Source organism: Sclerotinia sclerotiorum, genomic scaffold (genome assembly GCF_000146945.2).
Source record: "Sclerotinia sclerotiorum 1980 UF-70 scaffold_1 genomic scaffold, whole genome shotgun sequence".
Lineage (NCBI taxonomy): Eukaryota > Fungi > Ascomycota > Leotiomycetes > Helotiales > Sclerotiniaceae > Sclerotinia > Sclerotinia sclerotiorum.
Genome location: NW_001820835.1, coordinates 1814773 through 1837781, shown reverse-complemented (window position 1 = coordinate 1837781; position 23009 = coordinate 1814773). Strand labels below are relative to the sequence as shown.

Genomic DNA, 23009 nt, shown 5'->3' with positions numbered 1-23009 from the left:
TTCCGAAGGCTGAATACCTAACCTCATTCCTTCATTTTTTTGAATATATACTCGCAGCTTAACTGCTTAGCTAGAGAATCAATCAATTCAATCGGATGCTCTTTCTGGTCTCAAGAAACCCAATAGTATATGATGAAAGCTTGCCATGTCCTAGGACCTCAATATTCCAGATATATTATTTTTCGAGACATGGTACCATGAAACAGAGAAAAACATCATAAGAGGGCTTACCCAGGAAAAATTCCACCCATTTAGGACGATATTATCTCTAGCTTCCAAGAAGATAATGGTAATCTTAACACAGAATACATGGGCCAAGAACACAAATGCGGAATAGAGATCGCAGAGGGTGGCTGACGCATTGTATGAGTAGTGTTTCTTTTCGATTTAGCTTGATTTGGATTGTGATTTGTAATTTCTGTATTCCGAATGTTCGAATTCAGTAGAGTTTCGATGTGATTTTGATGTGGTTCAAATGTCCAAGAAACTGTGATTCATCTAATAAACAAAGTTCAACAACGTTCCTTCTCCGAGAAAATATCAGATCCAATTCTCATGCACCCCGAGGACAAAAAGTCCAGAAAGGCAATACTCATCATATATAAGCCTTGCATAAAGTCTTCAAGCTCGCACTTTCATTTTCCATCTCTTCTACACCACCTATTAGTATCCTAAAAATATCCATGAAGCCTTGTTAGGAACACCTACCGTGACGAGACTAAATCATCACTTCGTCGTAAACGAACTAAGACTTCTCTTTCCCTCTTGGCGATATTGTTCCGGTCTCCAAATCCTCCCAATGCTTTCTCTCTAACCTGAAAAAAAGTGATACCCGCTCAGAGCGCGCGGATTTCCATACATCCCCCATTTCCAATTTAATAGCAGTAAATCTTTCAATAATTCCATCAATTTTCGCGCGCCCTTCTTCTGGCTCCAAATACACGAGCCCCTGCATGATGGCATATTTTGCTTTCCGAGAAAATTGGTACCTCCAGAATCTGTAAGTGCCCACAAGTAAGAAAGAAAATATCACGGTTATCAATACGAAGGTCCGCCACATTGTGAATGTGGAAATTTCTTCATCCTTGTCGAAGTCAGGTAGCATGAATCTCTTGGAAATAAATCTCCATACCTTAAGGTTCCATATGAACCGTAAGATACTTCCGAATGCATTACAAGACGAGGGAATTGCTTCCATATTGATGAGAATAGATGAAAATGCAGCAAGGATATAATGACCTTTAAGTAATGTTGAGATATAATATTTCAGATTCAAAATGTGAGCTGTAAATGTCTCAGGTGATAAACATATATATCTGTCTGCTTGAAATTTGAAGTTTTCTATTCCACAGGAAGTTTGAAAATTTTGAATCTTTAATAGATGAATGTGTGTGGGTGCGTGTGACTAGTAGTTTTAGTACAAGACGAACTAATTTAATGAAGCCCTAACTATGAGCGAGCAGACTCGAAAATTCACCCCGCCGAAAGCTACTACGTGTCTTCTCCAAAGCTCTGCCAACTAACCCCCAGAGCACAACCGGCAGCAGGCTGCCTTTCAGTCACCAAGTAAAACAATCGGTCGAGGCTGTGAGCGTAAGCTTGTAAACACTGGGGAGATCGTTCGGCGGAAAAATGACGGAACCGTTTAGCTCCAGCTGAGCTGTGCTACTAATAGCCAGTATAGGCCGCTTTCAATCGTCAAGAAACGGCTGAGAAGATATCCAATGGTATCATGTGCGCTACCTTCATTGCTAAAAAGAAAGTAAGCAATCGTGTATGTTTCAGGTGATATCAATCCACTAATGGCCCCCGAACTTCCAGCTATACCTAAGCTGAGGAAAAGTGGCCTGTGGAGAAGTAAACGCCTCTAAGAATGATATCGACGTCATTGATAGCCTGAACACATACAGGGATGAAGACAAACGCTCCGTAGATAACAGCAATTATAAATCCTTAGTTAACCATCAATATGGAAACCGCTGTTTGGCGAATCATCGGATCTGGTATCATGACATCTTCACTCTTGTGGTCGCCCCGATCTTACAACGGGAAGTTGCGACCGATCCACAGAATAAACCGATAACTTTCGAGGAGTTCGACGCAGAAGTATTTTCATGTGGAAGAGCTACAAGCACCTGAAGAACTGTTGAGCAAACAGATGAAATCCTGAAAGGTCTAAATGGCGAAGTATCCTAGGTATAGTTCTGATTTTTCTATTTATATATTTGCTCTAGGATGAGAAGAATGACGGTTATGACTGTGATTTCGCTCCAAGAGGAAGGCTGATATAATGTAAAAGTCTGGGCTTCATATTAGCAGACTGCCGGAAGAAAACATTAAGGAACTCACACCATTTCTAGCTAGTAAAGACCTCACCCATGAGCGGTCCAGTAACAAGTCCAAGTTGATGAATACATGTCTCAATTTCATCTTCAGGGTCAATTTTTCAAATATTGAAACAACATTTATCTCCCATGGTAAATCCAAAAAACCGTTTTAGGGCCCGCTAACAAACTTAGCTTCGTCGTTATGGTATATCATCAATCTCATATTCAAGTTACCAACACTTTTTTCAAGAGATACCCAAATTAAACAAGGAACAACGACTTCAAAAGTACGGAACCAATCTGAAGAATTCCAAAGAACACCAGGAAGATTCACTGTGATGAAGGTTATCAGCCATTGATACAGGTGGAAGAATTCATACACCAGCTTTGGTATAAAAATGAGTATAAATTTTCCCTGTCAACGGCTGGATAGCTGCATTGAATTGATCTCAACCCTCACCATGTTCAAATGATCCGAAAGTAAGAGGATTTGGCTTGTCTCCCGAACTGTACGCACTAACATGTCAACCAACATCCATGAGAGAATTGAGCTGGCTTCTGATGCTTGGGATATCCTGTAGTTGCAGTGAAATAGAATCACTAAGAAATTAAAATAGATGTACTGCACACAAATTACTGTACCAATAACCATCGTATCTACTAGCATGAGAAAACATGTCATGGCTATACTGGCAACATACTCGTCCATGCCACCCGTCAGCCTGCATATAAAGACTCGCGTAATTTTAATCCTTGTATTTTCGTTAATAATCCCTCTCTCCATACCTCTATATATGCTATATATACTATATCCACACCCCATCTTATCCCATTCCGGATTCCAACTCCAACAGTTATAATCCCACTGGTATGACTACAGACCAAAAGTTGGCTACACAGATTCTCGATAAACAGGGTGAAATCCACTTGCTATCCTTACCATCATATGTTATGCTTTCGTTCTCTTATAACTGCGCGGTAAAAGACTCCAAGTTTTACTGCACTATTCCAGTCAAACTCCAATTCGTTTTATCAAGTACAATCAAGATTCCTACCAGTCCCAGTACGCACGATGTCTTCTGCTACACCCCTTGAGCCTACAGGTCTTATTGCAAACGAGGGCATCGGTACGTGTGATTTTCCCGCGGAATAATGGTGCTTTATGGAAGTTTTAGGCGATTGCGAGATCTGATATGGAATAGAATTACTTACATTTTGGACGCCTAATGGATACAAGATCTCCATCCTCCTTGAGGAGCTAAAGGTAGGTACTTAAATGATGATATATCGCTCAGCACACTAGGAATTTTGAAGAAATACTAACTACCACCTACAGGCAGCATATGGCAAAACGTACACTTGGAAAAACATCAATGTATTCCAAAACGAACAGAAGGATCCCTGGTACACTTCCATCAATTCAAACGGTCGTATTCCTGCTATAGTCGACCATGACCGCTCTGACTTTGCCGTCTGGGAATCATCCGCGATATTGTCCTATCTTACCCGCCACTACGATCCATCTCATCACTTCTCCTTCCCCATTGAATCTGATGACTATTCCCGGTGCGAACAATGGATAGCATTTCACCATGCCGGCGTAGGTCCCATGCAAGGTCAAGCAAACCACTTCTACCGTCTCGCTAAAGAGCGTATGCCTTACCCTACTCAACGCTATATCGGTGAGTGTGAGCGACTGTATGGTGTTCTTGACGGTTTTTTAGCGGATAGGGATTATCTTGTTGGTCCTGGACGTGGAAAATACAGCATCGCTGATATTGCCAACTTTACGTGGGTTAATGCGGCTTATTTTTCTGGGATTGAATTGAAAAAATTCCCGAATTTGTGGACTTGGTGTGACAGGATTAATGCTCGAGAGGGTGTACAGAAGGGGATGGAGGTACCGCAGGTAAGCGGCTTGGATAATAAGGCTTGGTTGAAGCAGTTGGAGACTGGGAGCGAGGAGTTCAAACAACAGGAGGCTAATCTCCAAAACCTGTTGGCGGAGTATAACTTTCAAGGAGAGAAGAAAACTTGATCTTGATGTGGATGAATCATGTCATGGTAACACGCAATATTCAAACACGAATTTACACTTAAATGTGAAATAACTACCGGTAATCTGATAATCATTGTCTTTACTAATTGTGAGTACAAAAATGTATTTGCTTCTTCCCTTAGTGTTTCTTCAATGCCATACATTAGAGACTTTCCGGAAAAATCATATATTATTTGGAGTTAGAAATTTAAAGGCACGATAAAAGACTTCTCGTCTCATTTTGTAAATTATACCAGTGGTATGATCAGGAGTCATTTAAAGTGAATCATCTCAGCATAAAAACAGAGTATTGAACAAGAACAAACGCAATTGAGATCAATATCTCTGTCTAGGATATTCTCTACTTCCATTTTACGTCCCCATACATTTCCGACTTTTGAAATAAAGAAACTTCCAGCAAAAGAGCTCTCTACTTTATATCTACCTAATTCCCTTTAAAAAATGTATCAAACCTCGAAATAAAATCTACAGCATATCTATCTATAAATTCAAAAACACCTACAGTAGTAATCTTATAAAACATAAAAATAGATATTAATAACATTAACAACACCCAACAACCCAACTTCGCACTAATTATCATCTAATCTTCCTACTTCTATAAACGACGCATAAGTCAAACATAACATACCAGTACCAATCAATAGCACTCCAAACCAAGAATAAAAATTCTTCAAAATCTACTCTCTCTCAAAACCGACTATTAATCAGCAATATAATTAAATTATTCTCAAATTGGGCATGCATCATGGATCAAATAAATTAAACAACTTTTGGGATCATGATGCACTACACATCATAAGATTTTAATTACTTCTCGCTTAATTACGGGGAATTTTTAGGTGATGTGATGTGATGTGATGATGCTTGCTTACATACTATATACACACCTCATATGCACTGTGCCATTGCCTTACATTAGGAGCCCCTCCTCCAACATTTCCCCTCCAACATTTTCAAAAATACGTGTATGCGGCGTATACGATTTTATTAGGGATTTTGCTCTGCTCTGCCCTGCTCTTCCTCTTTTTTTCAAGATAGATATTAATATTCAAGAACTTCTTTTTCTTCTTTTTCTTCTGTTCTGCTCTAAGAGTTTTGTTTTGAGCTAAGGTACCTACCTAGACGATATTGATATTTTATTCATCTACCTCCTAATTGTTCACTACTGATTTCTCGGTATCATTTCGCTTTAATAAGTGGTGTTCGTTAACCTCACCACGTTCAGTGTCTATTCAAGAAAGCTTAGTTTGCGAGCGGTACCAGATTACTCTGAGTTCATGGGCCTTACACCAAACCAAACCAAACTAAATCGATATCAAAACCTCACTCCCATAAATCTTTCAATCCCAACACAAAATGGAAGCTCTCATCACACAAGCGAAACAATTAGCTTCGACTACCAGCGAAACTACTCGCCAGCAACTAATCGAGCAACTTCGAGACCTTACCTATTCCCTCGAGACGGAAGATGATACTATGCAGAGACTGTTATACCGAGTAAGTAACGATAAAACCCTATTGTAAAGACTCCACTAACTTCCGTATCTCAGCAACTGGAAATAGTGATGATTAGAGTGAGCGAGGACCTTCAGCTCTTCGAGCTTCTAAGCTCTACTCAAAACTCTATGACTGTCGAAGAACTTTCCCAGAAGACAGGTGCTGCACCTGTTTTACTCGGTCGTGTACTGAGGTATCTTGCTTCGATGAAACTCATCAAAGAGACCGGAAAAAATCAGTATACTTCTACCAAGATCACCAAAACACTCGCTGTATCCGGTAATAAAGCTGGTGTGTATCATCAGTAAGTATGGTACTTCTCTACCGCGTTAGGATGTAAATTCTGATACTGTGCAGATACAATCTCATAGGACCTATATGGGCCGATCTTCCCAATTACCTTGCGAGGCATAACTATCAGGATATGACTGATAGTAACGATACATGCTGGCATTCAGCGAATAAGACCGACGAGCACATTTTCAGCTGGGTGGGACGTCATCCTGATGTAGCTGCCAATTTTGGAAAATGGATGGCGCGATATATGCAAGGACAAAAAACATGGTTGGATATCTTTCCATTCGAAAAAGAAGTAGGGAGCTGGAAACCAACTAATGGTGAAGATGTACTCCTTGTCAATGTTGGCGGAAATTTCGGCCCTCTTTTAGAAGGATTGAAGGCGAAGATTGCGGGGATTGAAAGTCGAATTATCTTGCAAGAACTGCCTAAAGACAGCAACCTGCGATCTGGACAGGACCAGCCACACGACGGCGATGCAGCCGCAGCTAGGGAAAAACCTGCTGTTGAGACCACCGTCCATGATATATATACCCCTCAGCCCGTTAAAAGTACGTGATATTTATTCTCGAATTTTCTCCAGTATCCTTTCTAATCAGCTAACACTCACGTGCACAGGTGCAAAATTCTACTACATCCGAAGTGTATTCCACGACTTTCAGGATGAAAAGTGCAGTTCTATTCTGCGCAACATAGTGCCGGCCATGGGCACGGAGTCGGTAATTCTCATTGATGAAAAGATATTCCCTGATTCCAATGTCAACTGGAAGATGGCGCAAATCGATATTTCAATGATGGCATGTTTTGCCTCTATTGAGCGGACAGAGGCCATGTGGGACGCCTTACTTGACTCGATTGGACTTAAGGTTATAAGAAAGTATCTTTATCAACCTGAGTTTTATGACGGTGTTCTGGTTGTTGAGCGCAAGTGAAATGTCATTTTAGCTTTCGAAAAATTCCGAAAGTAGACGAGTAAACTGGGGTGGAAAAGCCGAATATCTACATCAATAAGTTAGCTATCTAGTTTCCAAGTAGATTGATCAAGTTCATTTGAATAAACAGCACTTTAGCAATTAGCTTCGATGTAATTGTTCGTGTGAAGATGTTGAGGCAACACACATGATAATCCAGCAAGTGGGTATCCGGTCATCTCCTAGGGCCACGAAACTAGAATGCAATGAAACTTCAGCGTCCCTAGGACTTTCTCTCCACGGAGACTGCATACCCCATCTCAGATGCCTAAGCAAGCTCACCAACCAACTACTCAGAGAAGCCGAAGACCCCCAAGTATTAAATATTTAAGAGCCCCCATCCCCCCTCCTTTCACACCAAATTTCTTCAAGTTCAGAACATTTTTGTTTCTTGGATATCAAGGCCAGCAGTAACAATGCCACCAGCAACAACCATCATGGAGGACTTATTTCACCAGCTCAGTGATATTGCTAGCTCAGCCGATGATGTCACCAAAAGAGATCTTATCATGAGGCTTCGTAGGATAGCTGACTCTCTTGAAGACGTGGATGACACGATAAACAGACTCATGCACTTGGTAAGAACCCAACACTCTCCAGTCAATTACACACTTCCAACCGTCCATTGGTATCTTTGCATGCTATAATATTTGATAAGTACTTACTACAGGGCTTAGCCTCTCGAGCTAGCTAGCCGTGATTCGTGTAGGCGTAGACCTCAAGATATACGATTTACTAGTTGCACACAAAACACCCATGAGTGTTGGTGCAATCGCAAAGGACTCGGGAGCCAGTTCCCAATTGCTAGGTTCGAAAAGACCTGTACCCTAACAATCAATTGTTCATTTTGATAATTAGAAAACAGGCAGATTGCCGCGCTTTCTGTCCTCTCATGGTATTATCAAAGAAAGTAGCAAGGACGAATTTACCTTCACAAATATTACTCAGAACTTGGTCGCCACAGGCAGTCAGGCAGGTATTTGCCACAAGTACGTCTCCAAAAATCACTGGGCACCGGTTCGACTGACGTCTCAAAAACCATAGTTTCGCCACAGTTTGTCCCCGATATCAAGAACTTCCTGCCTTCCTGAGGAAGACAAAATATCAGGACATGTAACTTCCATTGATTTATCAATGATGTGCGCACTGGCTTCGGTTGAGCGAACGGAAAGTCAATGGAAGGCACTCTTCGCCACTGAGGGCTTAGAGCTTATACAAACAATAAGCTATAAGCCAACAAGCTACGAGAGTATTACGAAGTTTGTGCAAATTTAGCTTGTATAAGGACGCTAGTCATGTTATATTAAAGTTTTTTTTATTTTAACTTTAAAACTATCCACCCAGTATTATATCTAAAACCCAATAATGCCAAACTCAGAATTAAGCTACTACATAATATTCCAATGAAAAAAGGAAGCCATAACATTCTAGATACAAACTCCCTCATCTACCATTTCATTGAATATCTAATCTTACAAGAGGAAAAGGCAATAAATATTCAAGCCTGAATATAAAAAGAAGATAGCGATGGACGAGTCCCCTACCCCACATTCCTGTCACTTTTCACATTATCAAAAATCATAAAAATCAACATTTAACTCACAACTTTCTTATTTATATTCATCAATTATTCATTTATTTAATAGGCAGATTTCAGATTCAGATGTAGTTTAGGCATAGTAAAAATGGAAGATAAAAAGAGAACGATTGTATCATCATGCCATGCCATGCTATACTATGCTATGCTACGCAATGCAATGCTATACAACGTAAATCCATTTTATGCCATGCCATACCATACCATGCCATTCAAAAAGTCAACCATGCATTTTAAGCACTCATCGTTTAAGCAACAAGCAACAAGCAAAAGACCAAAGAAGAAAGAAAGAAAGAAAAGTCAGGAAATCCATCAAGGGCGGCAAAAAGAGGTAATATTTCGATACCTAGCTGATGGTATGGTTTTGTTGATCCCGTTATTGATCTCCATCCACCAATTTAATCTTCATAAGCATCACCATATTCCCACATACCCTGACGATTCTGTCTAGCTTGAGTTTGACTCTCGGTCAAACTCTTGATAACATCTGCAAATCCCTTCTCCCAACCCTTCAACTTAGTTGGAACCATGCTGAGACCCATAGCTACAACATCATTATTGATACTATCAGTCAAATTTTGACTCTTGGCATCGAACAAAGTGACATATAAAGTTCCATCTGGAGCTGTATAATCCACATTTGCAACAAGTTCTCTACCAGCTGTGTTGTGGGTGATAAAGTCAATTGCTTCTCTCATGTAATCCTTATTTGTAGGGAATTGAAGAAGAGTCAAAATGGCATCCACAGCTTGTGGACGAAGCTTTTGAGTTGAGAATTGTGGTTGAGAAAGTGGTCGAAGACGTGACCAAGGAATCTTCTCACTGTTACCATAATCAATGTAAACAACTTCTGCCTCCTTAGCAGTACGATCATTGGAGCGTATGCGAGCACGGTACCATTGACCATCCTCAGTAAACTTGGCTGCAACATAATCACCTGCCTTAGGTGGACCAGGAAGACCAGCTGAGTTGGATGGATTCAAATGGAAAGATTTGAATTGAGTCATCAAAGTCTCAAGAGCTGAAGTACCAGTACCGATGATTTGAAGTTTTAACTTTCCATCTTCAGCAATTTCGGTAACAACAACATCTCGGTAATCCTTTTCCCTCTTGATTGGGGCGACTTCGTCGTTGTTGTCGTTGGCAGGTTGGTATTCTTCCTCTTCCTCGTCTAATGATGGATCCCAATCTGCCCAGATACCCTTTCGAGCATCTTTTGCACGCTTTTCAGCTGCTAATAATTCCTTTGAATTTCCGGATTGCTCGGCTGAATGTTGATGAACAGTGGCATAACCTTCTTCAACCAAAATTTTACCAAAGCTCTCCTTATTTATATAAAGCTCACCAATGAAGCCACCAACTTTATCGGTATTATGTACATCGATTTCAACATCACGTTGTGATAGTCTTCTTGAAGCAAGATCGTGTGCTTCTTTACCAAATGGTTCGCTCTTTTCGCTTGGATTTCTCGCGGACTTAGGAGCTCGAATACCAGCAAGAACAAAGTTTAATTTGATGCCTTCACGAGGGACGAGTACAACAAATCGGCCACCACTTTTGACAAAATCAACAATGGCTGGAACTTTCTTTTGTCGTTGTAATGTTCCGACATGTAATTTAGCCTTTTGGACAGTTTCGGATGCATCAAGATATTGCTTTGCCTTAGCAGCCTTTCCAGACCACATCCCTTTCTTTTCTTCCTTAGCTTTCTCTTGTGCAGCCAGAAGTTCATCATAATTAGGAGCTCGGTCAGTGTCATCTCTGCGATGGCGGATTACTGAGGCCCAACCTTCCTGGACTAATTGCAAACCAATATTCTTATCATTAAGAGTAACCGTGGCAACTTCCTTGGCATCATAATCTTCGGTGCCCGGTCTTGATCCATCAATACTAATTCGGACATGCTTTCCAATGAGGCGTTTTCGAAGGAATTCCTTGGCTTCATCTCTGAAGGGAGATTCAGATGGCTCAGTAGGTCTAGGTCCACGAATACTACTGATGTTTATGCGCTTCTCAACGCCTGCCTTGTTCTGAACGTAAATTTGATCGGCGCTGAAAATCTTGGTAACTGTTACCTCAAGACTTCCACCTGAACCATTATTCTTTGCAACATGGTCTTTGAAGAGACCGAGCTTGGCATGTTGTGCACGCTTTTCAGCCTCACGTAATGCCGCCATGTCTGAGCCAAGAAGTGTAGAGTGAAAATCGGTACATCGTGCAAGTCCAGCTTCGAGGATGAATTTGGCAATGGTTCCTTTAGGATGTATGACTGAAGCGATGAGTTGATTTTGTGGGCTGAGTCCAAGAATATGTAATTTAACATTTCTTTGTAATAATCGTTCCTCGACGAAATGTCTTGCTTCGTTTCCGAACGGTTCGGCAGGAGCAGTTTGTCCATTCGATGGGTTAACTCTCTCAGTAGCTGGTGCACGGATACCAGCAACCAAAGTCATAACTAAATATTATCAGCATGATTATTTGACCACATGAATTCAGCAAACTGACCTTGGATATGCTGCGTGGGAGAAACAATCAAACGCACAAGCATTCGATCACCACTCAAAACACGTTCGACCAAACCATCGACTGTTTTTCCCTTCCATGTATCCAAGAAATTTTGAGAATTGCCCATGTCATGTTGAACCTCAATACGTCCACCATTGGTTTGCCATAAACCCTTGTCTTCGCTGCGTGCGGTAGCTTCGTACAAACGTAATGCGTCGAGTTGCTGAAGAGCTGATTCGGAGTCTTCTTTTCGACCCGCATCTTCTCTCAATTTGATCCAACCTTCCTTTATCATTTCTTCGGGTAATTTGGTTCCATCGTTAAGGAAGACAAGTCCGTATTCGCGCTTAGTATTTGGAATTTGGTACAATACTTGAAACTGTACCACCTTGCCCACAACTAATTTTCGCAGAGCGTCGCGAGACTCAAAAGCAAATGGTTCATCGCCTTCCTTTCGCAGATGTGGCGAAGTGCAATAAGCTAAGGACAAAATGCGCTCGCGATCAGGATTCTCGATAGAGGAAAGGACAAGACTGTCACCGCTCAAGACGGATTTAACTCTGGCTTGGTTGAGAACCATTTTGCTGTAATCGGATGGAGGGACGTTGGCAAGTCGTTTCTTTCCAAGCGGTGGAATTCGAGGACTAGGAAATGGTTCAGGCAGGTTAGCAGATTCATGAGAAACCTTTGAAGTCGTTGAACTGTTAGAAGATTTGCGGTCACTATGATTGCCTGCCGCAGAGCCTATCTTGAATGTTTTGACACCCATTTTGAATAGAAGAGGAAGGAGTCAATTAGGTTGTCGTTGTAATTTTGTTGAATAGGAATTGAGTAAATGAGAGTTGTTTCTTTGATTTTAGGTTGTAGATCGGAGGTAGAGGAAGGTAAAGGTTTTTGGGTATGGAAGCTGAAATTCGTAAAGGACAGTACGGCAGGTACATGTAGTTATGTTTTTCGTTTAGAAGTATAGAGATATATGTGATGTACCGTATGAAATGTAACTTTTGAGCAGAAGTGAATCTCGAAATAAGTAGGATGTGCGAAATTGAAATAAACTTTCCGAATCTGGATTGTGATTACTTTCAAAGGTGAGAAGTTCTTTCTCTGTACCTAATTGCGGCTGCTTGTTGACCATCGAACGGATGAACTTATCATGGTGAAAGTGATAAATTGAAGACAGTTCCTTTTTCTATGGTGACCAGCAGGTAGTCATCAATCTCCTCTCCTTCATAAATTCACTCTTCTCATCCAATGAATTTGATCCCAATTTCGTTACCTTTTTCCCATTTTGTCTATACATAGCCTTCTCGACCTTCATCTTACAGCTGTGTGTGTATTGCGGATTGCGGCAGGCAATTCTTGTATACAGTACCTTTTACATATACGGTGAGGGGAAGGGGAAATGGAATATTGTACGACTTACATAAAAGTCCAAAAAAGTAGGAATATGCGGAATACGATTAATTGTATGTTCAACGTTCAGTCAAAACTCGAATATATAAGGTATTCAATGTCTCTTTATAAAAGAAATTATATGATAAAAATAGAAAGAGGTCAAGTGTTCTCTTGCAGCTTCACCACATTAGATGAGGCTACATTTTATATATGTAATTCCATTACCTGTAAGGTCCCATTGAACCCTGGATGTGGGGTAGAGAAGATATCCGATGACTTATTGGCTTATGAAGCGAGAATCTGCTCAAATGAAGAAAGCTGTTCGGAAGATCATGCTCGATTTCTGTGGTGAAAGAGTATTTCCGGCTGAGAGTTAGTTGAATATATGTAGCTGAGAAATAAACAATGTATTGTAAAATCTTAACATATTATGCTACAATCATGACCGATGTTATACTCGAGCAATTGAGCTGATGATATAAGATACCTATCACCTAGCACTATCGACTCTAGCATCTAGGAAGTACCTAAATCTTAATGCCGGGGTAGCCGGAGCTTAGATACTTGAACTTGGGCGAAGGGCAAAACACTAGCCTCAGACATCAGTTTCAAATGATGCAATATTTTGGTGCATTGAGCTGATTGATAAATTGATTGCTACATTTGCTCAATTTGCTTAACCACATTACCAGATATTCAGTTCGGCTCAAGTAGCTATAGGTATTCGTGATTCGGTTCAATCTAGTCTTCAACTCACTTCAAACAACGGTAAAGCATAGTGTTGACTTGGACAAATGTAATGGAGTAAACAACTGCCTTTGCTAGACCTGAACACAGCAGAGGTAACTAAGCTAAACTACTACCAATTCCCCTTTTCCCATTTTCATCATGTCATATCATATCATTTTATACCATTGTGTGCTAAATCATTTATGCAGCAATACCAATAACACCTACAAAAAAACATTAGTGATGTGTCAATATATGTATCTGCAATAAGTAAAAACATACCACAAGCTGGTCTGGTTCCGGCGTTACCGGTCTTCTTGGACTCTTCAGTGTCTCCTCTGCCGAGGTCATCAGTTCCGGAGTGGACAACAACGGTACGCTGTAATAATTGTCAGTCTTGGTATATAATGTTTTGATGGAAACACCTACTCCAATGACACTCAATGGGCCAATCAACTTAATCTGACTATCTTCAACGGAACCAGTGGCATTTCCTTGAGCATCAGTCTTGAAGTTTCCGAGGTCACCTACATGGCGGACCTCATCGGTAGGAGCACCATGGGTTTGACCGTGTGGGTTGACTAAAGTATTGAATCAGCCTTATGATGCATCATATGTATTTCTATCCAGGACTTGGGAATCGTACAATGAGGACCGGCAGATGTGCAACCGTTAGTGTTGTCACCGAATTGATGAATGTGCATGCCACGCTCAGCGTTTGCGTCGTTTCCAGAGATGTTCCATGAGATGATGGTTGGGGAAGACTCGTCAGCTTGCTCGAGAGTGACGGTACCGGAGACCTTGGAGTCACCTCGGACGGTAGCAACTAAAAAAGAGGAAAGAACGAGATTAGCACACGACATTCATTTTGTAAGGCAGTGAAACAATGAAAGATGGAGAGGAATCTAATCTAAAATATTGTAATATTGTAATATTGTAGATTAGATGCTTGATTGGAGATAGTGTGCCCATCAGGGTATCCCATTGTCAATGAAAATGTGCTCAAAAGCTCTCTAGTTAACCCCGCCATTGGTTACAGCATTAAATATGCGGGGTAACTAACAGCAGAGATTAGGATGTTAGATATAAAACGTACCTGCTTTAACCATTTTGATGAATTATTGATGAATTTGTTGATTTGAAGGTTTGGAGGTTCCTGAAGATGATCTTTGGATGTAGTTGTCGTTTTGCAAGAAGCAGTAGAATAGGAAAGAAAGAGGGGTGGGAACTGGTGGAAGGAAGCTTTGAACATTCCAGCAGCGAAAGTGGGGTTTCTGGACGTGTTGGATCCATCATCCATCTGTATGATTATCAATTCAATAATCATCTTGAGTCCGTCTAACACCGAGCGAATCAAAGCAATGGACTGGTGGTATACTGTCACGTGCATTTATGACAATATCGATGTCTTCTCCGTTTTGTGATGATCTTGTCGTCATTATTATCAACTTTGTAAGTACTTCGTGCCTTAATATGGTATCAGCTTTGCCAGTTCGGATCCTAAAAATAATTGATATGATGCGACATCAGATGATGGGTTTTTTTTAAATTTAAGCTCTACAAGTTGACCGTATTTCATCGAACTTCTTCTAAAATCTCCAGGTCAAGGCCAACAGTGCAATTCAAAGGCTTCAAGTACCCTGTGCGGTTCACCGATGATTACAACTCATAGCTGATTTGTACTCAAAAAGAATAATATATATTCTACTGGGATCTTCCCAAATCATTACATCAGTTACTACCCATGGCCTACCCGGCAGGAGCACAAAACAAAGGCTTTCCGTACCTGAAATTCTCAAGATAATCTGAAAGTATAAGATGACCTTTCGAGTTGACACAGTGCTACTCTGGGCTCTGGATGGATGACTGCTATTGAAAGTTGTCATGCTTTGGAAATTGCAACATTATGACACCCAGGTCATTACACAGCGCAAAACCCATCTTCAACACTCGAGGATGCCACTACTGCACCTCGACGTTCTGAAATGCATTGATGTTTGGGAATAGCTTCAAGGGTCTGTCGTGCCCCGTTGCCCCTGCTATCACAGTTCTAATGCTAATGCTGGGGGTGGGAAGAAGATCATGGCGGATGAAGGTTGAGGGGGTTCCCCCTCGCCTGATTTCGTTGTGACAGTGGTAACTTTAGTGGAGAAATCGTAGTACTGTGACATTTTAATTGTTTGTAGGGAAGCTGGTTGGGAGTAAGGAGAAGGCAGAAGTAGGGGAATGTAGGTAAGATGGGAGTATGAAGGGCAGGAAAGGTGTGGTTTGACTATTTATGAGGTCAAATAACACTTGCCAGATTATACTTTGGAGTTTCTTTTTTAGCATTCTTACGAACTCGGAACCGTATTCGGTAAGCTTATTGCCTCAACAACCCTGTACTATTCGACTGCATGCATATAATTGTGAGCGGAGGGATAGTAGCAATGAGCAAAAGCACCATTAAAAGTGCTCATAGTTTGTAAGGACGGTATAGTAGGTAAGTAGTCTTCTGGAATGGTACCTCTAACTTCAATGGTGTCACGAAAAGGGTCCTTCAAAGGAAAAGAGATCCCCACAGCCGAAAGACATTCTAATGTCTGACTATGCGTTGGCTCATTATGGACCAGTCCTCAATTAATACTTCTTATAACACGTATAGCTATAATTTATAGTGTTAGAATGATAAATGATCCTCATTCGAAATGTTTAATGGATTGAAATACTAAAAGATCTGAAAATAGAGTAACCGTTTTTACATGTATGATACAATTTCTTTTCATCTCTGCTTGAAGTTCATAGCATGGTGTTCTAACCCAAGTTTAACTCATGGGATCCACGTGGGTGGTCGCTTGAATACCTAGTAACTTTTGGGGAAATGTTATTATATGAATCGAGAACCCTTATGAACCCCTTAAATAAACCCCTCCTGGTAAAAATACAAGATTGACATCAAAAGAGGATATTAATATACGTGAAGGCCTTTTCTCTCTCAATTAAGGAGCCGGTTCATACTTTGGAGAATAACCTTATTTGATACGATGTTTCAGAAATTTCCAACAGCGGATCTCAAAATGCTATTTAAAATATTCGTATAACGTATTAGTCACAGCCCTACCGTGAGGCTGGACTTCTTTCTTTTACTGTGCCATCGTTTGATCTAATGTAAGATTACAATGTATGAGCGGGGCGTGGCCTTGAAACGGTAGCAAATGTACTCTGTACGGACATGATGGAAGGAACGAATAAAAGGATGAATGAATGGATGAATGAATAAATAATTAAATAAATGAAAAGGCAAAGACAGCAAATATAAAATATAATCTTACCACCATCTGAATGGCCAAGAAATCCCCAATGAATGAATTTATTCAATCACGAGTGATCCATCTCCATCTACAAAATATAACCTTACTTCATTGATAATTTTTAGAAAGGACTGACTGAATATAACGTCTTTCAAAATTTCTAATCTTAGAATGATTTAGATGTATAATTACACCATATCTTACCATATCACTGTGTAAAGAGTGGTCATCAATCAACCAATCAAGATCAAAGAGCTTGCGACGACAATCAGCTCCAGAACATTATCCAAAGATAAAAAAAATAAGATAAAATAAGGCATATACGAGTTCACAAACAACCTTTGAATAAGACAAAAAGCATCACATCTTTCACTTGACTCACGTAGTCAGTCATTCATCAGCCACTCCCTCATTTATTTAAAAGCTACAAAATATCATCATATTGCAGTGTTTGGTTATCATAGCACTAACCCCCCACAGCAGAATCCGAAGGGTTATACCTGGTCCAGATAGATTGATTTATACGGAGACTCCGAAAAACCGTATTGAGTTCTCTCACATTGTCGCAAAATCTGGGCAATCAAGCATTTTTACACGACACCGCGCATAGGCCTAAGATTGAGACGTCAACTTACGCTGATTATCTGGGAACCTCGAGCGTCGCTGAAACTCCATTAACATCGACAGACGGCATATCTTCCCCTTGAACTCACCATCCGCAACGACCGAATGTGCATTATCTCGACCTCTCTAATTGCGCGCAGAGCATGCAGGTACTCGTAAAAAAGGAACCCCCCAACATACAACCACGATAAACTAGCTAGCCGATTCCCGGATTATTCCATTTCTTGTGTACATACAGGTCCATTCGAAGCTTGAGCCCTTGCGCAGATTTGTATTGTCGCAACTATGTCCTTCCACGCAAATGGTGGTCGACGCTACGGACATGTGCCTCCAGCACAATATGGAGCACCAACGGGTCAACCTTCAAATAATTCGAGTCAAGGCTTGCAGAGGCAGTCTAGTTTCGACAATGGAGATGATGCTGCGTTTTTTGATCCGGGTCATAGCGGTTACCAACCTGCCCCTCCATCTTCGGCGAGGGCTTCAATGCCATCAGAGGATTTATACACATCAAATAACTCTATGAGTCCACATTCGCCTGGCAGATCATCATTTGGCACACCTGGTAGTCCAGCTCTGTCAGGATACCAACATCAATATCAACCCTTGAACGGACCTCAGTCCCCCTCACTTACCCAACAACCAGCATATAACCCCCAGAACTTTGTCAGGTCCCAATCGCACTCACAGCCATCTCAATACCAGTCTCAACCCCAGTATAGCCCGAGCCTTTCTAGCCAACATCAATACTCAAATTCTACATCTTCCAGTCATCAGCCATATAATCCTGCAGCTTATCAACCATCGCAATATCCCACACGCGCCTCATCGACTGCTTCTGCGTACAATAACTACAATAATTACAATAACTCGTATGCGCAGACTCCTACATCTGCATCAGGATCCTATTGGTCTTCATCATCCCCCCCAGCGCGCGCAAGTGCCATATATGAGAGTTACATGGATTCGCCACCTATGAGAAGTCCAAGCTATGCTACTCACTCGGCTCCCCTACCACTGCCCCCGAGGCAGGCTTCGTACAATCCGCCACCTACAGCTCCGTATCCCGTCAACGGAGACACTTTTGCTGAAGATGATTACATGAGGAATACACAAATGCCCACATACCCAAATTTCCCCGGTGGTGTACTTCGAGAAAATTCAACTGACTCCGTATCCCAAGATATCCCTCCCATTCCTCCGCCCAAACGGTCTTCAACAAACTCTTCAGGTGCTCCGGTGATGAGTATGCCTGCGTCTCCTGGAACTACATTACAAAGACATCCAACACAAAGACCGTTACCCAGTGCGCCAATGGAGCAAAATACGGGAGATGAAGATGACTGGGGTTTAGCAATACAAGGTAAGACAGATGAAGAACTTGCCCAAGAACAAATTTTTGCAGATATAGGAGATGCCCTTGGACCTTCCCACCGGAATGGGGACCTTCGGGATGGTGAACTACATCGATATGATTCAAGAGCAACTACTGTTCATTCTGGTGCTGGCGTTGACCGTTTTCCATCTACAGCTTCTACATTACACTCCAAAGAGACTATCTACGACGACTATGATGATGACGAAAGTGATTTGGAAGCTGTTGCGGGTCTCGAAGCTATGCGCATTGCCGACGAACAGGAATCCCAAGGGCTAGGTTCAGGGGGCTTAAGTTATGGTGGACTATACGAAGGACATTTATCTTATTATGAGACAGCACACCAGGATCAATATTCTCGCGAGGAAAGCAGTGATAGCGACTACAAAGGTATGGATTTGGGCCTTGCTGGCGGTGGCTATGACGCACATATGTCCTATGGAGATGATTTTGCTGGGATGAGTGCAGAGCATAGCAGTGAGATGGAAGACCAGAGTCGGCCATTACCGACGCCACACCAACTTAGTCGTTCTGGCAGCCGTGTTCAGAGAGGTAGTTTGGGAGGAATGGCCGATTACTCAATGCCAGGGGAGGGTGAACTTCACCCCTTTCCTGCTTTTGAAGAAGCGAGGGTTGATAATTATGGTACTGGTGGCTTGGAAAGGCCGACGTCTCATGCTCACCGGTTGAGCTTTGACGAAGGGGATGAACATTCAATGCAATCTCGGATTTTAGATTCTAGGCAAAGTGGTAGGTCTGGAAGTGATAGCCCCACGAGAGATGAGATGCCAGATATGTTCTACCATCCAGGAATGACACCGGGGTCTTACCAAAGGCCTCTCCCGGCAGTGCCTCCAATGTCCGAAAATAGGACACCTCAGTTACAAGCAGCTGGCGCTTACCGCAATTCGCACGGGTATTCGCACTCCTACTCTTCAAGTATCGATAGTGCGAGACCTTATCCTCCAAGTGGACCAGATGCATATGCACAGAACGCCCTTCAGCCTGCCCTTCAATATGTTCCAAGATCATCGTCACTCCATAGTCATAGCAGTACTGCACAAACAATACCTCCAGTCCGATCGAAAACAGACGCAGAGGAGCGCCAGGTCAGAGCAAAAGGTAACAGACAATCCATGCTACGGTCCGCCGCAGGGTTGGACGGCTATGATGCATCTACTCCGCAGTCACTAGGGACGCTTGATTTACCTGCCTTACCGGCCGGTCGTCGTAAGAAGTTTTCTCCTGGAAGATTATCGACAGCAGATTTCCGGAGGTGTGCGGAACCATGGGCTTTGAGTGGAATCGCAGCTTGGATACGAGAAATGGCTGGCGGAGAAACTGGAGAAGGCGAATCCGACCTTAGAGTAAAAATCATTGAAGATGGTCTCATTGCCTTATTCACTCACATGGTACCCACGATGAACACGGCCGATGCAGAGACGCTGAGTGAAAGAGTTGTAAAGTCTATGTTCGATGCTGGGATTTTACTGAATGACGAAGAATGGGTCAAATTTGGTCAAGGTGAGGTATCTGGTGTGTTATGGCAGTTGACAGGCTCGGGCTGCTATGCGCCGAAGCTTCATGAACATGAAATAGAAGGCCGATGTTACTCGCATCACTGTACGCGCACATTGAAGAAGATTAACTTACAAGCTCAGACCTTGGAACCGTCGAGAAAATCCGAGGATTGGATTACTTTCTTCAAACTAACAAAGGAAATGCTCGATGGTGTAACCAAGAAAGAGATCGAGCTACAGAACAATCTTCACGAGATAGTCATGTCGGAAGATATCTACATGGACCAGATAAATGTGTTGCGCATTCTATATCGAGACAATCTTGCTTCATGGCAACCTCCCATCATTGCGAAAGCGAAAATTAACAAGTTCGTTATTTCCGTTTTTGGAAAAGTCGAAGCAATCAAAGATGTCAATGAAAACCATCTCCTCGCACAGTTGAAATATAGGCAAAAGGAACAAGGGCCTTGGGTGACAGGCTTTAGCGACATTTTCAGGGAGTGGATAAGAAAGGCTAAATCGGCATATATTGAGTATGCTGCTGGGTTTCCATACGCCACATATCTTGTCCGAAGAGAAGCGGATAGGAATATTCTATTTCGTCAATTTCTAGACCAAGCTAGAGATAACAAACTGTCTGGCCGTCTAGATTGGAATACGTATTTAAAAGCACCAATCACGAGGTTGCAGCGCTATGGTCTTCTTCTCGGGACGGTTCTCAAAAATATGACCAAGGATAGCGATGAAAAGGCAACTCTAGCGATCGCTATTGAAGAGATCAAGGCTGTCACATTAGAGTGTGATGCCAAGGTAGAGGAACAAAGTAGGAAGGTCGACATGATTGAGTTACAGTCGAAACTGTATCTCCGCCCTGGCATGGAGCGTGTTGAGCTCAACCTGGATCATCTAGGCCGCGAGCTCCTTCACAGGGGAGATTTACAGCGTGCCGGTAACAATAGATTTACCTGGTTAGAAACTCATGCCATCTTGTTCGATCATTACTTTGTTTTGGCGAAGAGTGTCATTCACCGAGATGCCAGTGGTGCGCGAAAAAAGGAAGTTTATGATGTGTCGAAACTGGTGGGTGTTCAGCAAATTATGATCAATTGACATTACTAACCTTTGTTCTAGCCGATTCCCATGCAGCTTTTAGTTCTTGAAAGCAGCGACGACGACCCGGTGCAGAAATCCGCTGTAAAGGGTATAGGGGCTGTCACAACAACGGTTACCAAAACTGCCCCAGCAACTGCTGCTGAAGCAAGGTTAAATCGCACTGTCACTAACTCTAATGCACTTGAACGAATGCAAACATTGGAGCATACAAACTCTAACAATTCGGTTTCAACCACAAACTCTGTGACGCGACTTAATACCAACAATATGAACGATAACGATGCAAAGGTGATGTATCCATTCCGGATAAAGCATCTAGGCAAGACCGAGGTTTACACCCTCTATGCTCCATCAGCCGCAAGCCGGGATAAGTGGTGCGATAAAATCACAGAAGCAAAGACGCGTTACGCAGCGGCTCTATTTGCTCAGAATGCTGAACCTTTCCGTCTCAAAGTTATTGCCGACAGTGCATTTGCCTATGACAACTCGGTGATCTACCAACAAAGAGCTCTGATTGCTATCTCTGGTACACCACTAGATAGAGCCGTCAGGGAGATGGAATACTCTTACGGATCGAAACCACGGCCATCCCCAGTATGCAGAGCTCAGGTAAATTGCGCTGTATCTTTTACATCATACGGGAAACTTTTGATTGCAATTGGAACGGATTATGGGGTTTATATTTCTGAGGCATCAAATCCTCGAGGGTGGTCAAGGGTAAGTGCACCTTGTTGTTGATTTTAACAAACTTTAGGCTAACGTTCGTAGACAATCCAAATGCCCAAAGTCACACAAATCGCAATCCTGGAAGAATTCTCGCTATGCATCATCATAGCCGACAAATCTCTAATTGCATATCATCTCGACGTAATCATTCCTTCCTCGAACTTCTCTGGTAACCATGCAGACTCATCTCGTCGAGCACCTCAGAAACTTTCCGGCGCTCGTGACGTGTCATTCTTTGCCACAGCTCGTATGAAGGAAAGAACGCTAGTCTTCTACAAGAAAAAAGAGAGTCTTCATTCTGTTTTCAAAGTCTTAGAGCCAGTCGTTCAAAAATCATCGGAGAAAAAGTCTCGTCTATTTGGTAAACGCTTTGGTGGCAATACTGAATTTTTCCGTGAATTTGACGAATTTTACATTCCAACCGAATGCTTCACCATCAATCTTTTTCAATCATACATCGCCATATCTACGCAGAAAGGATTTGAACTTCTAACCCTTGATAAAAAGGTTCCAATGAGTATCCCGGATACCAAAAACCAAAATATAGCGTCCATAGCCGCTCGACTCCAGGGTCAAAGACCTCTAGGCATGTTCCGACTTTCTGACGCCGAATTCCTTCTCTGCTATGCAGAATGTGGTGTATATGTGGATAAACACGGCGAAGTATCTCGATCTGTCATTATGGAATTCGTAGGGAGAGCGAAAACGGCAGCCATGTATGGTGCATACTTGGTACTCTTCGATAGTGATTTCGTCGAAATAAGAAATGCGGAGAATGGAAGATTGAGACAGGTCATTGCGGGTAGTGATGTGAGATGTCTTGATGCGGGTACGAATCCACAGGGTGCAGGTGCTAATTCTATGGCTACTATGAGTCCGATGGGTGGACATGGAGGTACCATGAAGAGGACGTTGAAATTGGCCATGGCGCATCCGGAGATTGTGGGCAATCAGATTGTGTTGGAGATGCGCTCGCGTTAA

The 23009-nt window shown here is 42.1% G+C and overlaps 8 protein-coding genes across 8 annotated transcripts; 5 read left to right on the top strand and 3 right to left on the bottom strand.

Moving 5' to 3' along the window:
• Nucleotides 1-956: 956 nt before the first annotated feature.
• SS1G_00704 (predicted protein) lies at nt 957-2686 on the top strand (the record flags this gene model as incomplete). Its single annotated transcript, XM_001598565.1, has 5 exons — nt 957-1000; nt 1548-1593; nt 1685-1774; nt 2235-2259; nt 2520-2686. The coding sequence occupies 5 exons, from the start codon at nt 957-959 to the stop codon at nt 2684-2686; spliced, it is 372 nt and encodes a 123-aa protein (XP_001598615.1).
• A 713-nt stretch (nt 2687-3399) lies between these two features.
• On the top strand, nt 3400-4365 carry SS1G_00703 (hypothetical protein; the record flags this gene model as incomplete). Its single annotated transcript, XM_001598564.1, has 3 exons — nt 3400-3454; nt 3530-3591; nt 3664-4365. 3 exons carry the CDS (start codon nt 3400-3402, stop codon nt 4363-4365), a joined length of 819 nt encoding a protein of 272 aa, XP_001598614.1.
• A 1380-nt stretch (nt 4366-5745) lies between these two features.
• Nucleotides 5746-7115, top strand: SS1G_00702 (hypothetical protein; the record flags this gene model as incomplete). Its single annotated transcript, XM_001598563.1, has 4 exons — nt 5746-5886; nt 5940-6177; nt 6345-6734; nt 6802-7115. 4 exons carry the CDS (start codon nt 5746-5748, stop codon nt 7113-7115), a joined length of 1083 nt encoding a protein of 360 aa, XP_001598613.1.
• Nucleotides 7116-8291: 1176 nt separating this feature from the next.
• On the top strand, nt 8292-8429 carry SS1G_00701 (predicted protein; the record flags this gene model as incomplete). The annotated part of the gene is made up of 1 exon (XM_001598562.1): nt 8292-8429. One exon carries the CDS (start codon nt 8292-8294, stop codon nt 8427-8429), a length of 138 nt encoding a protein of 45 aa, XP_001598612.1.
• Nucleotides 8430-9149: 720 nt separating this feature from the next.
• SS1G_00700 (hypothetical protein) lies at nt 9150-12025 on the bottom strand (the record flags this gene model as incomplete). Its single annotated transcript, XM_001598561.1, has 2 exons — nt 9150-11206; nt 11257-12025. 2 exons carry the CDS (start codon nt 12023-12025, stop codon nt 9150-9152), a joined length of 2826 nt encoding a protein of 941 aa, XP_001598611.1.
• A 1556-nt stretch (nt 12026-13581) lies between these two features.
• SS1G_00699 (superoxide dismutase) lies at nt 13582-14489 on the bottom strand (the record flags this gene model as incomplete). The annotated part of the gene is made up of 5 exons (XM_001598560.1): nt 13582-13604; nt 13663-13759; nt 13810-13961; nt 14027-14206; nt 14477-14489. The coding sequence occupies 5 exons, from the start codon at nt 14487-14489 to the stop codon at nt 13582-13584; spliced, it is 465 nt and encodes a 154-aa protein (XP_001598610.1).
• Nucleotides 14490-15422: 933 nt separating this feature from the next.
• Nucleotides 15423-15551, bottom strand: SS1G_00698 (predicted protein; the record flags this gene model as incomplete). The annotated part of the gene is made up of 1 exon (XM_001598559.1): nt 15423-15551. The coding sequence occupies one exon, from the start codon at nt 15549-15551 to the stop codon at nt 15423-15425; it is 129 nt and encodes a 42-aa protein (XP_001598609.1).
• Nucleotides 15552-17579: 2028 nt separating this feature from the next.
• On the top strand, nt 17580-23009 carry SS1G_00697 (hypothetical protein; the record flags this gene model as incomplete). The annotated part of the gene is made up of 4 exons (XM_001598558.1): nt 17580-20205; nt 20326-21269; nt 21321-22019; nt 22071-23009. The coding sequence occupies 4 exons, from the start codon at nt 17580-17582 to the stop codon at nt 23007-23009; spliced, it is 5208 nt and encodes a 1735-aa protein (XP_001598608.1).